Source organism: Heterocephalus glaber, unplaced genomic scaffold (genome assembly GCF_053883595.1).
Source record: "Heterocephalus glaber isolate CG9 unplaced genomic scaffold, H.glaber_assembly_v1.0 deba00001504, whole genome shotgun sequence".
In the NCBI taxonomy this organism is placed as follows: domain Eukaryota; kingdom Metazoa; phylum Chordata; class Mammalia; order Rodentia; family Bathyergidae; genus Heterocephalus; species Heterocephalus glaber.
The window spans coordinates 17,528,649-17,552,794 of NW_028258324.1; the positions used below are offsets into that span (position 1 = coordinate 17,528,649).

At 43.7% G+C, this 24,146-nt stretch overlaps 2 protein-coding genes across 4 annotated transcripts in view; one reads left to right on the plus strand and one right to left on the minus strand.

Moving 5' to 3' along the window:
* Positions 1-857: 857 nt before the first annotated feature.
* LOC147825258 (uncharacterized) lies at positions 858-11,862 on the minus strand. The gene is made up of 3 exons (XM_087185976.1): positions 11,828-11,862; positions 10,634-11,301; positions 858-10,522 (listed from the first exon to the last, which is right to left on the minus strand). Exons 1-3 carry the CDS (start codon positions 11,860-11,862, stop codon positions 10,368-10,370), a joined length of 858 nt encoding a protein of 285 aa, XP_087042102.1. The 3' UTR covers positions 858-10,367.
* The window catches only part of Pxylp1 (2-phosphoxylose phosphatase 1), an 82,281-nt gene continuing 69,186 nt past the window's right edge, over positions 11,052-24,146 (plus strand). For 2 of the 3 annotated variants that reach the window (XM_004834348.3, XM_087186243.1), the window contains exons 1-2: positions 11,052-11,122; positions 11,606-11,664. The gene's annotated coding sequence lies outside the window, so the exon portion shown is untranslated. Of the gene's footprint in view, positions 11,123-11,605; positions 11,665-12,253; positions 12,340-24,146 lie in introns of those variants that run through there. The other variant, XM_087186242.1, reaches the window with a different exon arrangement.

The window sequence follows — 24,146 nt, forward strand, 5'->3', positions numbered from 1 at the left end:
TCCCTTCTATCCTTTCCCCTAGCCCTCCCACTTCCTTCCCCTTTGCCCCTTTTCTTCCTATTTCACATGACCTATTATACATTTAGTCCTTATTTACACTTTCAGTTTCTCACACCAGAGAAACTATTTGGAATTTATTCATGTGTGTCCTATTTATTTCACTTAAGAGTATTGCTTCAATGTGCATCCACTTAGCTATAAATGTCTCTAATTTCTCATTTTTTATGGCTGAGTAGTACTCCATTTTATTTTTTAAAACCCACATTTTCTTTATCCAGTCTCCAGTTGATGGGCATTTGGGCTGTTTCCAAGTTTTAGCTATTACAAACTGTGCTGCTATGAACATGGGCGCACATATATCACTGTGGTATGATTCTTTTAATTCTTTGGGGGAGATCCCCAGCAGTGGAATAGCGGGGTCAAATGGGACTTCCAGTCCTAGGTCATTGAGGTATCTCCATACTGATTTCCACAGTGCTTGCACCAGTCTACACTCCCACCAGCAGTGGAGCAGAGTTCCTCTTTCCCCACAGCCCCGCCAGCATTTGTTATTGATTGATTTCATGATAGTAGCCATTCTTTCTGGAGTGAAGTGGAATCTCAGTGTTGTTTTCATTTGCATCTCTCGAATGACCAGTGATGTTGAACATTTTTTCATGTATTTATTTGGTATTTTTACTTCCTTGTCTGAGAAATGTCTGTTCATTTCAGATGCCCATTTTTGGATTGGGTCTTTAAATTTGGGAGGTCTGATCTTTTTAAGTTCTTTATAGATTTGAGATAGCAGACCTTTGTCTGAGGAAGAGCAGGTGAAGATTTTTTCCCACATTGTGGGTTGTCTCTTCACACTTCTGGTGGTTTCTCTTGCTGTGCAGAAGCCTTTTAATAAGAAGAGATCCCACTTGTTGATTGTTTGTGCTAGTTCATGGGCAACTGAGGTTTTGTTCATAAAATCTTTTCCTACACCGATGTCTTCAAGGGTTCTACCTAACCTCTGTTCCAACTGGTTCAGAGTTTCTATTTTAATATTTAGATCTTTAATCCATTTTGATTTTAGTTTAGTGCATGGCAAACACCAATTTTATTTGTATGTACCTACAATGAACAATTGGAAATGGAAATTCAAAAATAACATCATTTATAACAACATCAAAAATACAGAATCTGGGCCCGGGATTTAGCTCAGTGGTTCCACCACCTGCCTTGAAAGTTCAAGGTCCCTAGTTAGATCCCCAGTACCAAAAAAAAAGAATCATTAGGAATAACCTTAACAAAAAATATTTGTAAGACCTGTGCAATGAAAAATTTAAAACATTGCTAAAATAGAAAAATATGACATATGAGTGTCAGAGGCTCAATACTGTTAAGAAGTCTAATCTTCCTAAAGTATCTGTAGGGTCCTATCCAATGGAAACGAAATTGCTAGAAAGTTTTTTGGTAGAAATTCACAAGCTGATTCTAAAATTTATATGGAAAAGCAAAAGACCTAAAACAGTTAATTCTGGGGGGAAAAATTAGAGGATTTGTGCTACCTGATATCTACACTTGTTTTAAAGCTACAGTAATCAGGATAGTGTAGTGTTCCCATAAAAATAAACATATACATCTATAGAACAGAATAAAATTCAGAAATAGTCTCACAAGCATAAACTGATTGATTTTCTGCACAAGTTTCCGGACAAATCAATGCCAAAACAACTGGAAATCAAAGTACAAAGACTTGAATCTCCACCCTTACCTCATAGCCTATTCACGAATCAACTTGAAGTGGATCACTGCCCTAAGTGTAAGAGCTAAAACTATACAACGTCTGAGAAGAGTTAGAAGAAAATCTTAGTGGCATTGGGTTTCACAAAGCTTTCTTTAAAAGAACACAAAAATCAAGAATTACAAATGAAAAAAATCAGTAAATGGGACTTCACATTTTCAAACTGTTGTTCTGCAAAACATATTGTATTACTATGAATATGAAAGTGACAAATGATGTATATCTGACAGACTTGTGTCTAAAATATATGAAGAACACTCACCACCCAATTATACAACAAATTACCCAAGTAAACCATCAAAAGATTTGAACAGACACTTCACCAAGGAAGTTAAACAGATGGCAAATAAGCACATGAAAAGACACTCAGCATCATTAAACCCTGGTGAATTCCAAATTAAAATAACAATGAGATATTGCTATATGACTACCAGAAGGGCTAAAATTAAAAATACTGACCATACCAAATGTTAGTAAAGTTACGGAGCAACAAAATTTCCCATGCATTGATGATGAGATTGTAAAATGGAACAAACAATCTGGAACACAGCTCATCAGTTTCTTAAAAAGTTAAACACATGCCTACCTTTCCTAGATACACGAAAGCAATGAAAGTGTGTGTCCACTGCTACAAGGACCACTATTAGTACACAAATGTTTATCACAGCTTTATTTGTGACAGTCCAAACTAGAAGCAATCAAATGTCTGTCACCAGATGAATGAAAAAACAAATTGAAGGCATCCTTACAGTAGAATAAGATTCAGCAATTAAGATGAACAAATTACTGACACAGGCATCAGCATGGATGAAGAGAGAAATGGCCAAGCCAAATGACTGTGGAATGCAATATCTGAAAAATTCAAGCTGATTATAAGGTAAATTTGTCTGGTCTCTCTTTGGAGATGCTGAAGTGTTTATTTTATATATATACATATATATATATATGTATATATATATGAATATGAAAATATTGTTGTTCAGTGAAAAAGGCCATGAAAGTTGCAGGAGGCCTGCACTCCACCCATGGCTCTCCCACCATCTCACTTTGTAATTGATTTGGGGCAAGTTGATTGCCCCATGTCTTCCCTGGGCATAGACTTTTACATAAATTCACAGTGACTTTCAGCATTTTAAGGTTATTTTCAAGCTTCCATCTTTACTGTCTTGGGTCCTAACTTGAAGTTTGAAGGACTACCTGGGCCCCATCTTTTCCACGGACACTGAACTCCAGTTGTCTTTCAAGTGGCCATGAAATTGCAGAAAGCTCTGCAAGATCCCATCTCCTCTCCTCTCCTTCCTGATTGGCTTCTTGTTGTAAAATGAGAGGGGTGGGCCTTTGGTCCATTCACCTATTCATCCAATTTTTATAGAGTACCTAGTGTGTGCTAGGCACTATTTTAGATGAAATAGCCACAGCCCTTGTTGTCCTTTTCTGACTATTAAATGATATTTGTGTGAGTTCATCAAGTGCTTGTTTCTTTTTTTCTTAGAAATATCTTTCAACTAGGCTCAGAGTTTAGAGGACAAAAATGAATATATAGATCTATGATTCATCAAATCACTGTAGTTTTTTGTGATATTTTGGCTCAAGGTCAAGTTCAGGGCCATCTCTTATTTTTATAATGTGGTTATTTTGTTTCTCCCCTTCCACATTTGCCTTTCTAATTAAGTTTCATCCAGATAGATGGGAAAAATGAGTTTGCCCTCCCTAGTTTCTCTCAGGAGGGGGAAGGGGCTTATAGAATAAGCCTGCTGGGGTTACATTTGGTAGTAAGTAAAATGAATCATGCATACATGAATAATAGAGAACAGACCACCTCATAGCTGGGAGGCCTGGATTGTGGTTTTTTAAAAATATACATGTGTTAGAAAGAGTGGAATGCTTCTGCAAGAATCTAAGAAATGACCTTTAGCCTTTTGCAAGATGTTTTTCTTCCTGAAGCCAAGGGGTTGCCAGGAATGAGTTGGAAGTTTGGACTTGACAGGCTTCCCTCTTTGTATCTTAGTTTGGTGTTTTCTACTATATGAATTGGCACACATCTACCATACATTTTTATCTTTATTTTTGTGTACTTTATATTTTTTTAAGTTTCTGCAATAAATGGGCACCGTTTTTATAATCAGAGAAACAAAATCCATTGTAAATGGAATTTTAAAATAATATTTATAATCTGGCTATTTGGGCGCACACAACAGAAATATTTTGTGCTGGTGTGTAAGTTCTGTTTAAGGCAGGATTGCAGGCAGCACAGGCCATTGGAACTTAGAACCAGTTCAAATAAATCACTCTCCCCCATCTTCCCTGACAGGACTCCCTGTATTCTCATCTGTTACCCCAGTCTTTGTCCTAGACTATTTGTCCTTCCTGAAAAAGTCCCTCTAAGTGTTGGAGCAGAGCCCATTTTTTAGACAAAGGAAGCTATGCAAATATTTGCACAGTTTTTGCTCAGTGGGTTAAAACCAATTGAAGATGGGCACCTGCTCCTAGCCACTCACAATCCAGGCAGGGATTGATGATATAAAGTGGCAGCAGTCTTGCCTAGCAGAATATTCATGACTTGGTTAAGCTTCAGTTTTATAAGACCTTCAGCCATCTGATCTTCAACAAAGGGACCAAAAATATACACTGAAGAAAAGACAGCCTCTTTAACAAATGGCGCTGGGAAAACTGGTTATCCACATGCAGAGGAATGAATCTAGACCCATATCTCTCACTCTGTACTCAAATCAAATCAAAATAGGTCAAAGACCTAGATATAAAACAGAAACACTAGGTCTTCTGAGAAATAAAACAGGTAGAATCCTCAAGACATAGACATAGGCAAGGACTTTCTGAACAGAAGCTCAATTGCACAAGAAACAATACCAATAATCAACAGATGGGAACCTATCAAATTAAAAACCTTCTGCACACCAAAGGAGATAACCAACAGTGAAGAGACAACCTATAAAATGAGAAAAAAAAATTTGCTAGCTACTTCTCAGACAAAGGCCTAACACCTAGCTAGAATAAAGAACTAAAAAGCAATTAGAATCCTTTCTCTTTTTTCCTTTCCCCTACGCCTCCCAGTTCCCCTTCCCTTTTGGACCTTTTCTTCCTATTTCAAATTATCTATTATATATTTTGATCCTTATTTATGCTTTCAGTTTCTCACACCAGAGAAACTATTCAGTATTTACATGTGTGTCCTATTTATTTCACTTAAGAATCTGACCTCAATGTGCATCCATTTAGCTATAAATATCTCTAGTTTCTCATTCTTTATGGCTGACTAGTACTCCATTTTATTAAAAAACAAAAAAACAAAAAAACCCCACATCTTTATCCAGTATCCAGTTGATGGGCAACTGGGCTGTTTCCAATATGAGAAAAGGAAAAAATGGAAACAAAGTCTTTGTAAATAGGGAAGGGTGGATGGATTGAAGGGAGGGCAGGGGAATGGGAAAAAAATAAGAATCAAGATATATCATGTAAAGGAACAAATTCCCAATGATGAATGCCATCATATTGTATACCTAAAATGTACCAATAAACTTAATAAAAAAAATAGACTCCCCCAAAATAAAAGACCAAATCAAAAATATAGGCAATTGAAATGAATAGACACAGCTGGGCCTGGTGTTGCATGCTTGTAATTTAAGTACTCAGGAGGCTGAGGCAGGAGGATCACAGTTGAGTTCAAGGCCAGCCTGGGCTACATAGTGAGTTTAAGGCTATCGTGAACTATTATCATAAGACTGTCTCAAAAAAAAGAAGGAAGGAAGAGAGAGAGAGAGAGAGAGAGAGAGAGAGAGAGAGAAAGAAAGAAAGAGGAAAGAAAGAAAGAAAAGGAGAGAAGGAAGGAAGGGGAGAAGGAAGGAAAAAAAGTAAGGAATCAACATTTCTCAAAAGAAATACAAATGGCCAATGGGTACATGAAAAAGTGTAGTATCTGTGGTAGATTAACTAAGAGTCAACTTGGAATGCCAAGCTGAACTGAATCACTGTGGTTCTGAGTGTGGAAGACCTACCTTGGGATTGTTGCTAACAGGCATAAAAAGAGAACTGGAGGGGAAGATATTTGACTGTTGATTTTCCTGGAGAAGATCACCACAGCTGATTTTCCTGATGGGAACTTGGCTGTTGTTATAGTCCGAGGAGTTTGGGTCCTCGCTGTCACTGGGAATGGCTGCTGTTCTTGTCAGGGGAGCTCTGGTCTTCGCCTTAAGTGCTGCTTCCTGGTTCCAGTGTAGCCCCTCAGCCTGGTGGCACAGATCATTTACCCTGCTGGTGCAGGCTTTCCAGCTTCCACCACTGGCCTTTGGGTCTCCCCAGTATAGATCCTTGATATGGACTTTCATGAGACTTTGCTGTGGGCTCTAGGCCTCTGGCTGGACTTATGAAGGACCTTGCCTTGGGCTCTAGCCCTTCAGCTGGACTTGTGGAAGACATTGCCATGGGATCCAGGCCGGATTTTTTTGATCTCTGGTGCACGGACAGATCTCTTGCACTCCTCTGCTTTTGACTTTTTGGGTGAATATTATAAAATAATCCTATAAATTATGCATCCTATATTAAATCCATTCATTTGCAAACAATGACTACAGCAGCATCTTTGGCTATTAGAGTAATTCAAATCAAAACAACTGAGATTCCAAATCTTACTCCAGAAAGAATGGCTATAATCAAGAACTCAAAAAACAACAAATGCTAGAGAGGTTTGAGGAAAAAGAAACCCTTCTCTATTGTTGGTGGCAATGTAAACTAGTGCAACCACTATGGAAATCAGTATGGAGATTCCTCAAAAAACTAAAAATAGAGATTCCACTTGACCCAGCTGTATCTCGTCAGAGTATCGTCCCAAAGTTAAAGACACCATACTACAGTGATAAATGCACACCGATGTTTGTAGCAGCACAGCTCACAATAACTAAATCTTAGAAGCAGCCTGTATGTTCATCAACAGATAAACAGATTTTAAAATGATATTTATACACAATGACTTACTGCTCAGCTATAAAGGTTAAATTTGAGTATTTGTAAAATGACTCAAATGGTGCAAATGGATGCATCTCAAAGCCACAATGCTAAGCAAAATAAATCGGACATAAAAGGGTAATGTTGCAGGGTTTCTCTTATATGAGCAATAATTTAAAGAGCAAAAAAACCCTTAGTGATAGGAAACAGGGAGATTATGTGAAGGTGGGAACGGGATACGGGGATGGGGGAGACAAGGAATGGGAAGGGGAAGTAAAAAGTGTCAAAATGCGGTATGTACATGTACCAGTTCCCTACAATGAATGTATCTGCAAATATATACTAATAAAAAAATTAGAAAAACAAACAAAAAAACTGGTGGGCTCCACTTTTAATTAATTTTGGAGGTTTCCCTGGAGGGCAAGACGTGAGCATGGACAAGGGAGCAGGCTGAAAACAGGAGGGAGATGAAGGCCGTGAGCCAATGGTACTGCATAGCTATATTTTCAGTCTGTTTGCAGGTGCCATGGTCAGCTGCATAATGATGATGAGTGTCCCACTTTTCGGGAACTGGTGTGTCTGGCACTGTACAAGGAAGGAGTTTGTGCTAGCCAGGACTGTTGGTTGCAAGGGACAGTAACACCTAATTTTCATTTGTTTGAAAAAAGTAGGGGATTGATTAGAATACAAACTTGCTACAACAATGTTGTATTAGTTACCAACATGACAAAAAGCTACTGCTCTCAACTCTGCTTTCACCTGTCAGCTACACTTCCGTATAGCCTCCCAAATGCCAGCCAGATGGCCTCCTGTTAAGGTTTATATCTAGTTCCCCCCACCCAACTCTCATATGCTTAAAGGTGGGCCTTTTGGAAGGTAACTGATCCTGGAAGGCGACCTTATAGCTGACTTGTTGTTAAGAGGTGGGATCTGGTCAGAAGAGGCAGGTCACTGAGGGTGTGGCCTGGAAGGGTTTATCTCCCTCCCAGGATCCACCCTTTGATATCTCTACTTCCTGGATGCCTTAAGGTAAACAGTTTCTCTTCTGCTATGCTCCTCTGCTGTGCTGTTCTGCCTATGGACTGAAACTTCTATAAATTGTGAGCTAGAATGAACCTTTCTTTCTTTAATTTGTGTGTGGTGGGTATTATGTCTTCGTGACAAGAAAGTGACTAAGAAAGATTTTAGTATAAGAGAAGCGGGATCATTACTGTGATGCTACTTAGCCATGTGGTTCAGAAACTTTTGAAACTGGTTTGCAGGAGGAGTTTGGAAAGATTTGGAGATGCCAGCTAGAGAAGCCCTAGAAGGCTATAAGCCAAGCTTGATGGGACATTCTGGTCAGAGCTTAGAAGACCAAAGTACGGACAAAAAGGCAAACAGAAAAGGTCAGATTCAGGGAGTTTCAATTGGGAATAAAGATTCCATTGGTAGTTGGACTCCAGCCTTGTGTATTATACTCTGCCAGAACATTCACATTTTGCATATGTCCCAAGTCTTTGTGAGAGACTGAGATTGAAGGTGGTGGACTAATTAATCTGGCAGAGGAGATTTCAAGACAGCCTAACATTCAGGCTGTAGCATGGGTGCTGCTTTCTGCTTTTGGCCAAGTTTACACTGAAAATCAGGGGCAAAAAGCTGATTTGTAAAGTTTTCATTTTCACCAGAAAAGAAGTGCCTGCAAAGACAGAGCAGAAGAGAGTGTGGTTGCTGAAAAAGAAAAAAAAAGCTTTAAAAAGAAGCCAAGTATTTTACAACAGGACAATAAAAAAGATGGCTGAGAGCATCACAAGAACCAGCAGGACCTCATCCTTCACAGGCTCAAAGTTATAAGAATGACTTTCTTTGAGACAGTCCCAGGTGACACCTTCCTCAAGAACTGCAGTCTAGAGAACTGATTCCCTGGGATTGGGTTCACAGAGCTCAGCCATCCAGGCACTCAGGAGCCTCTGCAGCCATGATTCAAGGGGTTCTGGTTACTTCTGATGTTGGTGGCAAACCTTGGAGACATTTACATGGTAATGGTTTTACAGGCATGAAGAAAGCAAGAGTTGTGGGGTTAGGGAGGCTTCTACTCAAGTTTCAGCAGGCTTGGGAGGCCAGGCAGTGTTTCCCCAAGAAGTCAGTGCATGAAGCTGAGAGAAGGATGCTGGAAGTGCAGTGGAGACCCCAGGAGTTTGGAGAAGCCAGGGCCGTGGAATATCTCAGGAAAGCCACAGGGAGTGAGCAAAGCCTAGCTAAAAGAGAAGCTCTGAGGGTACTACCACCAGCAATGCTGTAGGGGCAGGGCTGCCCAAGCCCTTTGGAGTTGTATCTCACCACAACTTGCCCTGGATTCTAGGCACTGAGAAACAGGATTTAATGTTTGCCCAGCTGGATTTTGATCTTGCCTTGGTTCCATTGGTTTCTATTGCCCCATTCCCTCCTTTTGGAATGGCAATGTTTACCCTATGCCATTGTATGGCAGCAGTGTTTAACTTTCTTTTTGAGTTTTATAGGGCCTCACAGCTAAGAGTGCTTTAGATCTCAGAGAAGACTTTGGACTTGGACTTTTCAGAAATCCCAAAACTGTAGGATTTTGGCAACTCTTACTGATGGACTAAATGCACTTTGTGTAAAAAGATGCACATGAGTCTTTGGGAGGGCAGGGATGGACTATTACATTTTATATATGTCCCCCCAAAGCCTCATGTGCTCAAAGGTGGCTTTTGAAAGGTGATTGGAAGTATGTGTCTTATAACTGACTTGCTATTATGAGGTGAGATCTGTTCAAAAGAGGCAGGTCACTGAGGGCATGGCCTGGAAGAGTTTATCTTCCTCCCAGGCTCCTCCCTTTGCTCTCTGGTTCCTGGATGCCATGAGGTAAACAGTTTCTACTCTGCTATGTACCTCTGCCATGCCGTCCTGCCTTGGAGCCAGAGGACTATAGATCTGCTGGGCTCTCATGTAGGCCTGAAAGGGTAGCACGGATGAGGAAAAGCTTAGCTGAGAACAAGAGTCCCTGAGACCAAGTCCAGGTCTGAAGCAAGTATGCCTCAGGCTTTTCCTTTCCATAAGCCGATTAATTTTACTCATTTGTTTAAGTTAGTGTGCAGTAAAAAAAGACATCGAGGCTCTATAAACAAGACAAAAAAACAAAAACTACACAAAACTATACAAACTAACTTAAATGAATCTAGGGAAGATAATAAGGCGACATAAAAATAGAGATGAAACTATTATTAGAGAAAAGGAACAAAATCAGGGAAAGGGAAGGCCAAGGGGTGGTAAGGGGAGAAATGATCAAAGTATGTTACATGCACGTGTGCATGAAAATGTCACAATGAAATCCATTATTCTGTACAACTAATACACATGAATAAAAAGATAAAGCATAGAAAATAGTACCTATATTGCCCAGGGCTAGCCGTTCTAGATACATATGGGTCACTGTAGACACTGAACTGAGCACAGGCCTCTCTGGACAATCACTGTTGGTCGGATCATGTCCCACAGAAATCTTGCAGAAACCCCCACTGGTAGGAACTCAACATTTTTAAAGAAATGATCCACAAATACAGGTTCAAATAAAATACAATTGCGTGCCTATAGAGTGTCTAAGAGGGCGGTACAGAAATCAGCAACTGCTTCATGTAGGTCTTCAGTAGCTGGCTCTGCTAGGCCAGAGGGGAGGAGAACGAAGGGGGCTACGCAGGCCGTGACTTTTCCAGGGTTCTGGGCTGGAGACCAAGCAGCAACGAGGTCTAGTCACACAGGCCGGATGTGGTGCACACCGGAAGAGAAGCGTGGGATGGCCTGGGGCGGGGTGGCATGGTAGAGACGATCAGGGCAGTTTGGGTCCAAAAGGCACCCAGCGGACTCTAAACGCACACGCCCACCTCGACAATGGGGTCGGCGGCGCCTCACCAGACATGCATCCCGAAAGCACCCACACCGTAGCTGGGGACAGGCCGAGCCTGTGTCCCCGGGCCTCGGCGTGCGTCCACGCACTCCCTGATCCCAAGCTCAGCTTTGTGAGACGCGCAGATCCCTGCTTGTCGGCGGCGCGGCCCCAGAGAGCTCTGAGCGCGCGTGCTTTCGCCCGCCGGGAGCTCCGACCACCGCCTGCGTCCGGGACTGCGTCTGGCCTCTCGGCGAACCTCTGCTCCCAAACCCCTCGCCGCGCCTCGTCCCCGCTGGCCCGCGCCGCTCCTCGCTCTCCGGGGCGCAGCTGGAGGGCGACCCGCGCACGACGCGGGGGCCCCGAGCAGCAGAGGTCTGCAGGGGGCGCTGCAGCTCCCCGCGAGGCCCGGCGGCCGGTGCGCGCCGCGCTCGCCTCCCCTCCCGCCGGGACGAGCTGCCAGCGGGCGGCGAGCCGGGCGCGCGGCAGCAGAGCCTGGGCCGGGACCAGGAGCGGTGAGTGTGGCGCTTGCCCGGGCCGGGACCGCGGCCGGGGCGGTTTGCCGTTGGCGTTGAGCCGCGCGGAGGCTGGAGGCGGGCGGGCGTCCAGGCTCCGGGGTTGGGAGACGGGGGTGTCCCAGCTGCGCGGGTGGAAGAGGGTTGGGGAGGCTGCGGCGGGCTTCCAAACATCGGGTCTGAACCCGGCGACTAACCTCCCTCCCCTGTCCCTGCGCCAGCCCCACACTCGCACCCTCTGCCCTGGCCACTCCCCCGCGCGCCCCGGTCCCAGCCCCGCGCCCCCTGTCCGAGCCTGGCGCCATCTGACCCCGCGACCAAATCCCCCGCGCCTCCCCCCGCCTCCCTGCCCCCGGCCTTCTCCAACGCCAGCGCCGCGCCTCGCCTCGCCTCGCCTCGCCGAGCGAGCCTTCCTCCTCTCTGGCCACCACCCACCACCAGCCTGGTCCCACTCAGCCCCTGCTCTCTGTCGCCCTATTCCAGCTGGAATCCGAGGTGCCGAGATTCCCTTTCGGAGGAGTCCCGAACCCTCTCGCCTCCAGGTAAGAAGGCGGCTGCAACTTCTCTGCGGCCTTTCCAGGGGGTGGGGCCGGCGCCCCTTGGCAGCTACCTGGGGTCGGGGTTCCGGAAGGCTCCCACCCGGCTGAGGGGCCACTCGGCACAGGTTAACCATCCTGAGCTCATATTAGGACCGTGTATTTAGACCCCTCGGTGTTGCTTTTGCTGGTAAACTTGTGCATGTCGCGATTTTTTAAAGAAGCCCTCTGTCACACGCGAAAAAAAGAAATGGATTGGCTTAGAGCAGGTTGCTTTTCTTATCAGCTGCTGCTGGCTTTCAACTTGTACCTGTGCATGGTAAAGGATTAGCGGTGTGGGAGGATGTGAAGCCATATTTTCCCACTTCAGCCTTTGGGTTGCAAAGGGACATCGTGGAGAACGAGACTGTCCCCATCTGGGTGTCCAGTGTCTGTGAAAAGACAAGAATGCTTTCTAAGCATTCAACAAGTAAAATTAAGAGGGATGTGGAGTCAGATGGGGTGTGAATGCAAAGTGTGGGATGGTTGGCCCAGGGGGACTCTGGGAGAGTCCCACAACTTGGGACATCTGTTGCTCTTTGCGGTGTACCCTCAGGAGGAGGAGACAGTGCGAGCCCAGACCACCCTTTCAAACGGAAGTGACTGCGGTGGGGGCTTGGCAGCAGCTCCTCTTCTTCAAAGGTATTGGTGTCCAGCCCTGCATCTGTGGGAAGGTTTAAAGCAGATGGCTTGGAGAGTTTCCTGGTCCCTGGAGAGCAGTGGGAATGCTTGGTGACAGCCTGAGAGCCAGTGTGTACAGCCACCTCATCCCTTCTCGAGGCTTTGGTTAAGTCTTGGATTGAATTCATTGCCTACTTCAGAGAAAGGGCTGTGGGGGGTACTTCTCTTTCAGGTTTGGCTCCTGGCCAGCCCACCCTGGCCGATACACTGGGAGGCTACCACTAGGTACCAGAGACAGGGTGGGCCACCTGGCCTTTAGGGCACAGCACTTAGCATTTGTGGAACTGCCCTAGCTGTGACTCTTTTTATCAGTTGATCCACTTGACTAGTAATTAGCTCAGTATTCCTTTACCATTGACTAGATAAGTAATTAGCCTTGGACAGATACGCTATAGGGTCGCTCTGATTGTCCACAAGTTCCTATGGACATCATCTTGCTCCACACTGTGATGTGCTATTGACTGTCCGGATCCTCACTGGCCAGGAGCATCTTCAGAGATGTAGTGAAACCATCTCTGTGTCCCAGGGCCCAGCCTAGCACCCCCTGCTTAATATTTTACTCAGTATTTGTTGAATAAGAAAATAGATTTCCCCCTTGAATCAGTCCGAGTTTACAACCCATTTTTCCCCAATGTGTTGGCACATTTTTCAAAATGTTACCCTTAAATTCAACAGATTTAAATGTATAAAATCTCACGAGACAAACTCATGGGGGTGAGAGGCAAAGGGTTCAGTGTAGAAGTCAGGCTCTGATAGCCAGGTCTGTAACTTCAACAGGGACTCCAGAATTTCCTGGAAGGAAGTCAGTTATCCTCATCCCAGAAGCAGGAGTGGGAAGGTGATGAGCACCCTGGAGAGGTACCAAGGCTGCCTGCTGAGAGCTGAGTCCACACAGCTTAACCTATAGGCCCCTGAGCTGTGGCCTCAACCCTCTTTGCACCTCATCCCTGCCCACTGATAGAAGAAGTTTACAGGGGTACAAGGTCACTTGCAGAGCCTTACTGGTCTCTTCAGATTGCACTATGTCACTCCAGTGGGCGCTGCCCACCCCAAAGCTTTTTGTGGAGGTCCGAGGGCGCCCCTTCTCACACATGTCTGGCCATGTGGCTTGTAGCTCTAGTTGGGGGTGGGGGAAGCTGATACTTGGGGACATGCTTTGGTCTGTCAGAGGTGGCCGTGCCTTCTAACAAAGAGCAAAGTCCAGCTCTTCTGCTTATGGGAAAGGCTATCCTGAGGGAGAAGAGCTGAAAGCTGGGCCTGGAGTGCCCACACCCTCTTTTGTAGGCATCTGAGTGAGGCTAGAATCCAGAGTAGATGTGGGAACCTGCACTGCCCCTGGCTGTCACAAGCTTATCTTTATTACCCAGTCGCTCTCTCTCTCTCTCTCTCTCTCTCTCTCTCTCTCTCTCTCTCTCTCTCTGTCTTCAGATCTGGCTGTAACCCAGAATTCCTGCAGCTGGTGAAAATCTGTTTTCTAGAAGAGGTTTAATTAGTGCCTGCAGTTTGTGAGAGAGAAAAAAGAAGGAAAAAGATACTACTATCTGGAGGGGGCAGGGTAAAGAGTGAGGGAATGTTGAGGTCTCAGGAAGGGAGATTTCAGGTCCAGAGCCTGCTTAGGGACAGGGCTTTTGGCTGGTGGTAAGGAAGTAGACCCACTTTCTGGTATAAGGCCATTACCATTGGGAACGAAGTTACTGAGATAAGCAAAACAGCCCCACAGTGACCTGAAATAAGATTTGCTGAATCCACCATTCTGGTTTTTAGAAGGCCAGAAATGGCAGTCAAGAGTTGGGATTTGCAGAGTTGGAGGGCAGTGAGCTATTTTAAGTTTTATGCGCAGGTTGTGCCCCTTTGGGAACAGTGGTTTGAGCCATGTCAAACAGTGGTTTGAGCAGATCAGAGGGTCTGTACATCTGCACTTAGTGGACGAAGAAGAGAGAACAGCCTCCTAGTAGAATGGGGGGACACTTGATAGAAGCCACTTCTCGGGGACCCTTGGACCTGCTATGCAGCCTCACAGGTAGGATAGAGCCCAGCAAACTCCTCAACCTGGAACTACTACACACAGCCATGAGGAGGAGCCTGTGAAAGCAGAATGAATTGCAAGGTCCACTCTGCATCCAGAAAGCAGAAAGGCTGTGGTCACCTAACTGAACCACAGACCCCTGCCTGCTTACTTCCATCCCTGTAACCTGCAGGCTCCTCTGACCCTTCTTGGACTTTGGTTGGAGAAGCCACTGGCTTTGATAAAAAGATCAGTCTCTACTAAAGGGTAAGCCAATCCCAAGAGCATGGAAGAAGTTAATGATTAAAACACATTGAAAAAGAATTGGACAAGCCCTGTGGAGTAGTTCCTGCACACAGGAGGCCACCTTTACTGGTTCTTCTAGGCTGACTCACATGTACACATGCACCCCTCCCTCCACCTCTTCCTCCCCATCCCCCACCCCACCCTCACATACTGAGAATCCTGTGCTGGAGGAGAGCTTGGAATACTCAAACTTCTAGTAATGGAGACTGTAGAAATTAAAAAATTCTCTTTGTATTTGTATAGTCATTTCCCCACTGTACACATTCATGTTTCTGTGTGCAAGGCATCTTTTTGTCATCTGTTTGCTACCCTCTGTAAATCTATGTATGTCTAGCTTCCTTAGGGAGAGCGATAATCAGGAGCATAGAAACCAGGGATTTAAAGAACAGACTAAAATGAAAGTTCTTGCATCTGGTTTTGACCTCCCCGTCCACTCCCCCTTTCTCCTCTCCATTTCTGACTCTCTGTTTCTGTGGAGAGAGCCATCATTTACATCACATTTACAAATAGTTTGAATGCTATTTGTCCTACCCCTCAATTATTTAGAGACACAAGTCTTTCCAACCAACAAAACCACAGCTTGTGGGGGCCGGGGACGTAGCTCAGTGGTCCCTGTCTCTCAAGCACAAGGTCCCGAGTTCAATCCCCTGTACCAAAAAAACAAAACAAAACCAAAAAACCCTCACAGTTTGTGTTCCTAAGCCTACCTCATTCTTGGATCCAACATCAACCATCGGGACTTCAAATAAAATGAAGCTCTTGCTTGCTAATTTGTTATCTGCTGAAGTTAGACTGAAACATTTACTGTCTTGTTAGGTCTTTATGCTTCTAAAATGAAATAGGCAATTGTATTACAGTAGAAAAAAGTTCTTAAAGTTATAGCAGAAATATTTAGAAGCTCAGAAATAATAGATTGTTATGCTTTAAATGTCATTACTAAAACATGGAGATATATAAAACTAAACTTTCTTAAAAGTAGACAAAAAAACCATAGAAATTTTGACAAGTACAAATTGGTAAGTATGGAACTTTTGATTCCAATTATTTTACTGAAATACATTAATATGATCTTACATTTATACAGTTTCTTGCCATATACATAGGCAACTATGTCCATGATCTTGTTTGATCCTTTTGACAAGTCTGGAATCTACCTAGAAATGGAGATATGGGACTTGGGGCCTTAAAAGGCTTCCTGTAGAATTCAGATCTCTTGAGCTGAGAATTACTGAGAATAAACTTGGATATTCCTGCTACATTTATTTGTTAAACAGATGTGGTTACATAGCTATTTGAAAATTACAGGTAGTCTCTGGTATAGGGCAAAAGTAGATACTGGTTTTCTTTAACATATTCTGGAAGTCAAACAAAAGCAGTGTGTGCATTGTGGCATAAAAAGCCCATAGAAGGCTTCCTCAAGGTTTGTGGGTGTCACAGGTTCTCTGTTGATGACTCTCTAATACTAGAGTGCTTAGGTTTGTTTGTATATCTAGCCCAGTGCAGTGGTTAGCAGTGTAGATCAGGCATGTCCAACCTGTGGCTCATGAGTTGGGCATGTCTGGTGTAGATTCTAAAGCCGGACTGGCTTTGAATTCTGGATCTACAGTCACTAGCCTTGGTACCCTTGGGCAATTTACTTCTCTGTGCTTTAGTTTTCCTGTTTGTAAAATTGGGGTGATAATAATACCTGATGGTAATACTATTTGTGAAGCTGACATGAGATAATACACAACAAGGGCTTAGAACAATGTCTAGTACATGGTACATGCTTTTAAAATGTTAGCTGCTATTACTGTTCATTAACTCTTCATAAATTTAGTAGGCTGACATTTTAGGTCAGCCAACTGCACTGAAGTGATGAATATAGGATAATGATCCAAAACACACATGGTCTCAGCTTTCATGCAGCAAAGGATGTTATTCTTTTTTTTTTTTTTTTTGTACCGGGGATCGAACTCAGGTCCTTGCGCTTGTGAGGTAGGCGCCGGAACCACTGAGCTAAATCCCCAGCCCAAAGGATGTTATTCTTATGGTCACAGTGAAAGGTGTGTGTGACAGTGCTGACGTATTTCCAGAAACTCACTGGTTCTTGATCACCTTCTATGGACTTGAGAGGCTGGGTTGTGGCCCACAAAGGGCCTACCATGACTGGAGAGAGAAAGAGGGAGCTGGTACATACTGGTGTGATGTGACCTTGCCTGCCTTCTAAGATAAGCACTCATTTTGACTGTTCTATGTGTAACACAAGCTGGTGCTTAATATTTTATCTATCTTTCTTGACCACAAGCTGTGAGCGGGAAGTGTAATGAGAGACCATAGACAGTATTTGCTTACCTGATGTGGCAGTGCTATTCTTGCTCCCAGCTGACAGAATACTGCCCTGGGCACAGTATAGACAGCCTCTTCAGCAGCCTCAGAAGCTCCTGATACCAGAGACCTAGTTCTCAAAGCAAGAACTCGGATAGCTGCAGCTGTGGGCAGATAGGGAACCAACCAGTGACAAGAAGCCAGTCCCACAGGTTCCTGAGTCTGCCATAGCCAGAGTCTTGACCCAAAAGGTTGCACTGATAGGCTTGGGTTCGAACTGTCCTATTCCTTCTCCCTTGATTACTCCATGGATCCTACAGAGAAGCTCTGTCCTGACAGCCTGCCCAGCTAGCACGTGCCGTCACGGAGCTGGCACAGGCCTGCAGCAATGGCTGTGCACTGGAGAGCCCGTCTGTGATCACTGCTTCAGGAACTGGAGCGCTTCTCTGCCTCCTTTGAGCGTGGTCAGCGCACCGTAGACTCTACCCTAGCAAAACTGATACTTAGTTCCCTTAATGGGCACCCTGCTTATTTTTACTCATTTTTAAACTACTGAAATTCAAAATGAATGAAGTCTTGTCTCTTTTTTAAAATAGTTCTCTATACTCAGAAAATAAAAAAATGATACCGTTCTTTTGTATGTAGGGAGAATTGAATTAAAAGGGAAGAGAGACACCTTTTCTCTAGTTTACAGAGGGCCTCCAGGTACTCACTTAGCCAGCTGTCTCTTGATTCCCCACCCCAGGTCCTCTCTTGTCGCCAATCTGTCTGTCTCCCTCCCAGTCCCTAATGGAAACACAGACCTGAAAAATCAGAGCTTGAGCGTTTATGGTCAAAGGTCATGGCATAGATGGTTGATTTTTTTTTTTTTTGCTCTATCTTCAAGGTGAAAAATTACTGTCTTTTTGAAAAGTATATTTTAGGAGACAACTAACGTCAGCAGGCAGGAAGATCTAAGCAAGCCGGTCTCATCCACGCTCACATAATTTTCAGCATTTCTAAGTTAGCAGCATATGATTTTTGATTTTCTCTTTCTGTGTCTTGCTCTAATGACTGATGATTATCTTGAGGCAGCTGCATTAATTGATGGTGTTTAACGAGTCTGCTTACAGTAAGTAATTGCAGTTGGCTTGGCTGAGGATAGCGCATTCTTTTTAGTTGCTTTTAGCTTGGGAAGTGTTTACTCTGGGAGCTGAAAGCCAGAAAGGGAGTCAGGAACTCCTTGCCTGGTGCAGGCCTGTGGCCCAAGGCTTACACTCTCCTGAGACATTTTGTCACTGAAGCATCTATTCTACTGCATTCTTATTGTCTGCTCCTGGGCCTGTCTCCTGGAGGGCAGGTGCCTCACCCTACTCTTCTGAAATAGACCTCAGTGAAGGTTGGGTGAATGAATGATGAAAGATACAAAGCGCGTCAGTTATGAGTGTGTTCAGCTAAAAGTAACAGAAAACTCTGCATCCTGGGGTTATGCACATAGGGGTTTGTTTTCCTTCTGTAACCAGATCCCTGAAGTTAGGTTACTGGTGCTTGTTTCAGCAGCTGATGTCCTGACTGACCCTTCTGTTATTCTCTTTGCCCTTTTTCACAATGGCAAAATATCTGCTTTAGAAAAGAAGAGCTGCCAGCCACACACACTGGTATCTTCTGTCAGGAAAACAGACATTTTCCCCAAGACACCAAGCAGATCACTATGATGACTGCTTTGGAAACTGGAGCGCTTTCTGCATTCTTTGAGGGTGCTTAGCGCAGCCCCTACTCTACCCTAGGGAAACCCATATTCAGTTCCCTTAATGGGCACCCTGCTTATTTCTACTCATTTTTAAACTACTGAAATTCAAGGCCCCAACATTTCCCTGGGAGAAATGGCCAGAACTGTATCACATGGTTGCTCCCAGCTAAAAGGTCCATGTGAATATTTAGCAGGGCACATTAAGGCAGGTTTGCCACTGAAACAAATCAAGTATATTTCATTGCTCAAATGCAGTTGGGATTTAATTTTGATTTCCACAAGTCCCAACTGGCGAATCTTGATGGGTGTATTGTGTGGTGGGGTGCTTTCCTCTAAGAGATGATTTGGGGACCCTGGCTGCTAAGATTGCCGTGTTCCTCTGCTGCACCAGTTGCTGGTAGAGGAGGGAACATGGAGGCTAGCGTGTGGCAGGATTTTGTGGGCTACTCTGAGAGGTGCCCCAGACATTCCATTGGCCACACCTCCCACAAGGAATCTGGGAAATGCAGTGCCTAGGAGGAAGAAGAGATGGTTTCATTATTAACCACAGTCTCTGCTACGTGGTCCCCTCCAAAATCAAGATCCTCTTAGCAAAGAAGAAGGAATAAATATTGAGAGAAAACTGGAGGTGTCTTTCATTATAAGGAAAGGCTGTGCTAAAAAGGCCCCAGCCATAAGTACTGTACATCCCCAGAATAACACCTGTCCTAAATCCCTGCTCTATTTCCACCTTTCAGAACTGGCTGGATGAGTCAGTAGGAAAATGGAAGGTCCTCATTGTCCCTCTTCTTGACCCAGGGCATGTTCTGAACATAGGAATAGGTCCTGGCTGATCCACTTCAGCCGTTGGAGGTTACCCCAGGAAAATGGCCTTCAGCTCCTCAAGGCCAGAGAAGCCTGTGAGAGCTCCTTGACTATAGGCCTTTCAGATGCCCACCCAATCCATCTTTTCTGCCCCAACCCCATCTCACATCTGGAGGGAAGGAAGAGACACAGCAAGAGTGACATCTGAGTCTCACTCTAATTGTTTGAGAAGTGTTTTCCTACTATTTCCTGCTAATGTTTTTAGTAAACATTGGTGTGTGACCCATTAATCTGTTGGGTTTTAGTGCTTTATTCTTCAGTTTGTTCTAAGTCACCGTGACAGGTGCTTCTCTATTCACAGCATCCATTTTCATTCCCTCTGTCACTTCCTTCCCACCCACACCTACTGAGCACTGCTGCTTATTCCACTCTGTCTGATCAGCCTTTGGGGAAATGGGCAAGGAAGCTAGTTTTGATGAGTATTGTGAGAGAAGCAGGCCCTGGGAACCCAGGTTATTTTATATTGGAGGATGTCACCCAGCCTTGGCATCAGAGGCATCCTGAGGAAGGTGGCATTTGAGTTCAGTATGTGGAGGGGCAGGAATCAAGCAGGTCAGGAAGGCATCTGGGCCAAGAGAGTAAGCTGGGCACAGGCACCAAGCTATGGAAGGGCCAGGCAAGGTCCTTGAAGTGCAGTGTGCCAGAGCTGAGCTGGGTGGTATGGCCATGGGCTCATGCAGCACTGCTGTGCTCAGGGCCTGAGGTTCCAAAGGTGGCCAAGGCAGATAAGGATGCAGTCTCAGTGCAACTCAAGGCCTGGCCCTGAGGGGGAGGCTGCAAAGGGACTTTGGCCAGAGTGTGAGGAGGGCTTGGTTGCTCTTTGGGACCCTTCTCTGATGGGTTTGCTGTTGGAAGCTGGAGAAAATAAGGGCGCAGTTGCCTGTGTCATCACCTCTTGTGCCCTGTCCCTGCATCCCCTATGCCTCCAATTCTTTTCTGGTCCTTTGCCCAGGCGTTACTCAGGCTGTAAAAATACTCTGGCACAAGAGCACCAGCATGAAGTTGGTGAGGAAAGCTGGAACTGTCATCACATATCAGGATGGTTGTCAGTGAGTTTTGTTTTTTTATTTTTACTGTGTAAAAGAATTCCTTTTCTTTTTTTTTTTAACTTTATTAAATTCTTTTATTGGTACATTGTAGGTATACAACACAATTACATTTCTCATTGGGAATTGTACCTTTACATAATGCATCTTGGTTCTTATTTTTTCCCCATTCCTAGCCCTCCCTTCACCCCCTCCACCCTTCCCTATTTACAAAGACTTTATTTCCATTTCTCATCATTTTTCCTTTCCCTTCTTTGCTTTCCCCTGCCCTTCCCACTACTCCTACCCCTTTGGACCTTTTCTTCCTATTTTGCATTATCGATTATTCATTCTAATCATTGGTACATTTTAGGTATACAATATAATGATATTCATCATTGGAAATTTGTACCTTTACATAATCTCTCTTGGTTCTTATTTTTCACCCTTGCCCAGCCCTCCCTTCAACCTCTCCATTCCTCCCTATTTACAAAGATTTTGTTCCTATTTTTCCATTTTCTCATATTAATCCCATTCCCTTCTATCCTTTCCCCTAGCCCTCCCACTTCCTTCTCCTTTGCCCCTTTCCTTCCTATTTCACATTACCTATTATACATTTAGTCCTTATTTACACTTTCAGTTTCTCACACCAGAGAAACTATTCGGTATTTACACATGTGTGTCCTATTTATTTCACTTAAGAGTATCACCTCAATGTGCATCCACTTAGCTATAAATGTCTCTAATTTCTCATTTTTTATGGCTGGAGTACTCCATTTTATTAAAAAAACACATTTTCTTTATCCAGTCTCCAGTTGATGGGCATTTGGGCTGTTTCCAAGTTTTAGCTATCACAAACTGTGCTGCTATGAACATAGGTGCACATATATCACTGTGGTATGATTCTTTTAATTCTTTGGGAAAGATCCCCAGCAGTGGAATAGCGGGGTCAAATGGGACTTCCAGTCCTAGGTCTTTGAGGTATCTCCATACTGATTTCCACAGTGGTTGCACCAGTCTACACTCCCACCAGCAGTGGAGCAGGGTTCCTCTTTCCCCACAGCCCCGCCAGCATTTGTTATTGGTTGATTTCATGATAGCAGCCATTCTTTCTGGAGTGAAGTGGAATCTCAGTGTTGTTTTCATTTGCATCTCTCGAATGACCAGTGATGTTGAACATTTTTTCATGTATTTATTTGCTATTTCTACTTCTTTGTGTGAGAAATGTCTGTTCATTTCAGATGCCCATTTTTGGATTGGGTCTTTAAATTTGGGAGGTCTGATCTTTTTAAATTCTTTATAGATTCGAGATAGTAGACCTTTGTCTGAGGAAGAGCAGGTGAAGATTTTTTCCCACATTGTGGGTTGTCTCTTCACACTTCTGGTGGTTTCTCTTGCTGTGCAGAAGCCTTTTAATAAGAAGAGATCCCATTTGTTGATTGTTTGTGCTAGTTCATGGGCAACTGAGGTTTTGTTCATAAAATCTTTTCCTACACTGATGTCTTCAAGGGTTCTACCTAACCTCTGTTCCAACTGGTTCAGAGTTTCTGTTTTAATATTTAGATCTTTAATCCATTTTGATTTTAGTTTAGTGCATGGGGAGAGATACAGGTCTAGTTTTAATCTTTGGCAAGTTGAAGCCCAAGTTTTCCAGCACCATTTATTAAAGAGGCTATCTTTCCTCCAGTCAGGGTGTTTGGCTCCTTTGTCGAAGATGAGATGGCTGAGTGTGTCTGGCGTTGTTTCTGCATCTTCTAATCTGTTCCACTGGTCCTCAAGTCTGTTTCTTTGCCAGTACCATGCTGTTTTTATCACAGTAGCTTTGTAGTATAGTTGCAGGTTGGGGATTGTGATACCCCCTGCCATGTCTCTGTTACCTAGAATTGCTTTTGCTATTCTGGGTCTCTTCTTGCTCCAAATGAATTTTTGGATTGTTTTCTCAAGGTCTATGAAGTATGCTGCTGGGATCTCAATTGGAATTGCATTAAATCTATATAGCAGTTTTGGAAGTATGGCCATTCTCACTATATTAATCCTTCCTACCCAGGAGCAGGGTATGTCTGTCCATTTTCTGATATCATCTTCAATCTCTCTTTTCGGAGTGCCATAGGTTTCAGAGAAGAGGTCTTTAATTTCTTTCGTTAGGATGATTCCTAGGTATTTCAGTTTTTTGGATGCTATTGTGAAAGGAATTATTTGCCCTATTTCTCTCTCAGTGAGTCTGTCATTGGTGTAGAGGAAAGCTATTGATTTTTCTGTGTTGACCTTGTAACCAGCTACTTGACTGAATTTGGTGATTAAGTCTAGAAGACTTGGTGGAGTTCTTGGGGTCTTCTATATAGAGTATCATGTCATCTGCAAATAATGAGAATTTGACTTCTTCATTACCTATCTTTATTCCTTTTATTTCTTTCTCTTGTCTAATTGCCATGGCTAATGTTTCCAGAACTATATTGAACAAGTGTGGTGATAGTGGACATCCTTGTCTTGTTCCTGATTTGAGTGTGAAGGATTTCAGTTTTTGACCATTTAGTATGATATTGGCTGTTGGTTTTTCATAGATGGCTTCTATCAGTTTGAGGTAGAGACCATCTATTCCAAATTTTTGTAGGGTTTTTATCATAAATGCATGTTGGATTTTTGTCAAATGCTTTTTCTGCGTCTATGGAGATAATCATATGGTTTTTGTCCTTGGCTCTATTGATATAGTGTATTACATTGATTGATTTTCATATATTGAACCATCCCTGCATCCCTGGGATGAATCCCACTTGATCAGGGTGTATGATCTTCTTGATGATCTTCTGCATTCTGTTTGACAGTATCCTATTAAGGATTTTTGCATCTATGTTCATTAGTGAGATTGGCCTATAGTTCTCCTTTTTGGTTGGGTCTTTCTCTGCTTTGGGGCTCAAGGTGATGCTTGCTTCCAGGAATGAATTTGGGAGTATTGCTTCCCTTTCAATTTCATTGAAGAGTTTAAACAGTAGTGGCAGCAGTTCCTCTCTGAATGTCTTGTAGAATTCAGCAGTGAAGCCATCAGGGCCCGGGTTTTACTTAATTGATAAGTTTTGAATTACATTTTCAATTTCATTGGTTGATATTGGGTTGTTCAGAATTTTTAGGTCTTCTTCGTTCAACTTTGGTAATTCATATGTATCTAGGAATCTGTCCATTTCTTCTGTGTTGTCCATCTTATTGGCGTATAGGTTCTGAAAGTAGGTATTGATGATCCTCTGGATTTCTGCTGGGTCTGTTGTGATTTCACCCTTTTCATTCCTAATTGCATGGATTTGGGCCTTTTCTTTCCTTATTCTGACAAGGTTGGCTAAGGGTTTGTTGATTTTGTTGATTCTTTCGAAGAACCAACTCTTGGCTTCATTGATTTTTTTTGTATCGTTCTGTTAGTCTCCATTGCATTGATTTCTCCTCTGATCTTTATAATTTCCTCCCTTGTATGAGTTCTGGGGTTGTCCTGCTCTTCTTTTTCTAGAAGCTTGAGGTACAGCATCAGGTTGTTTAATTGAGCTCG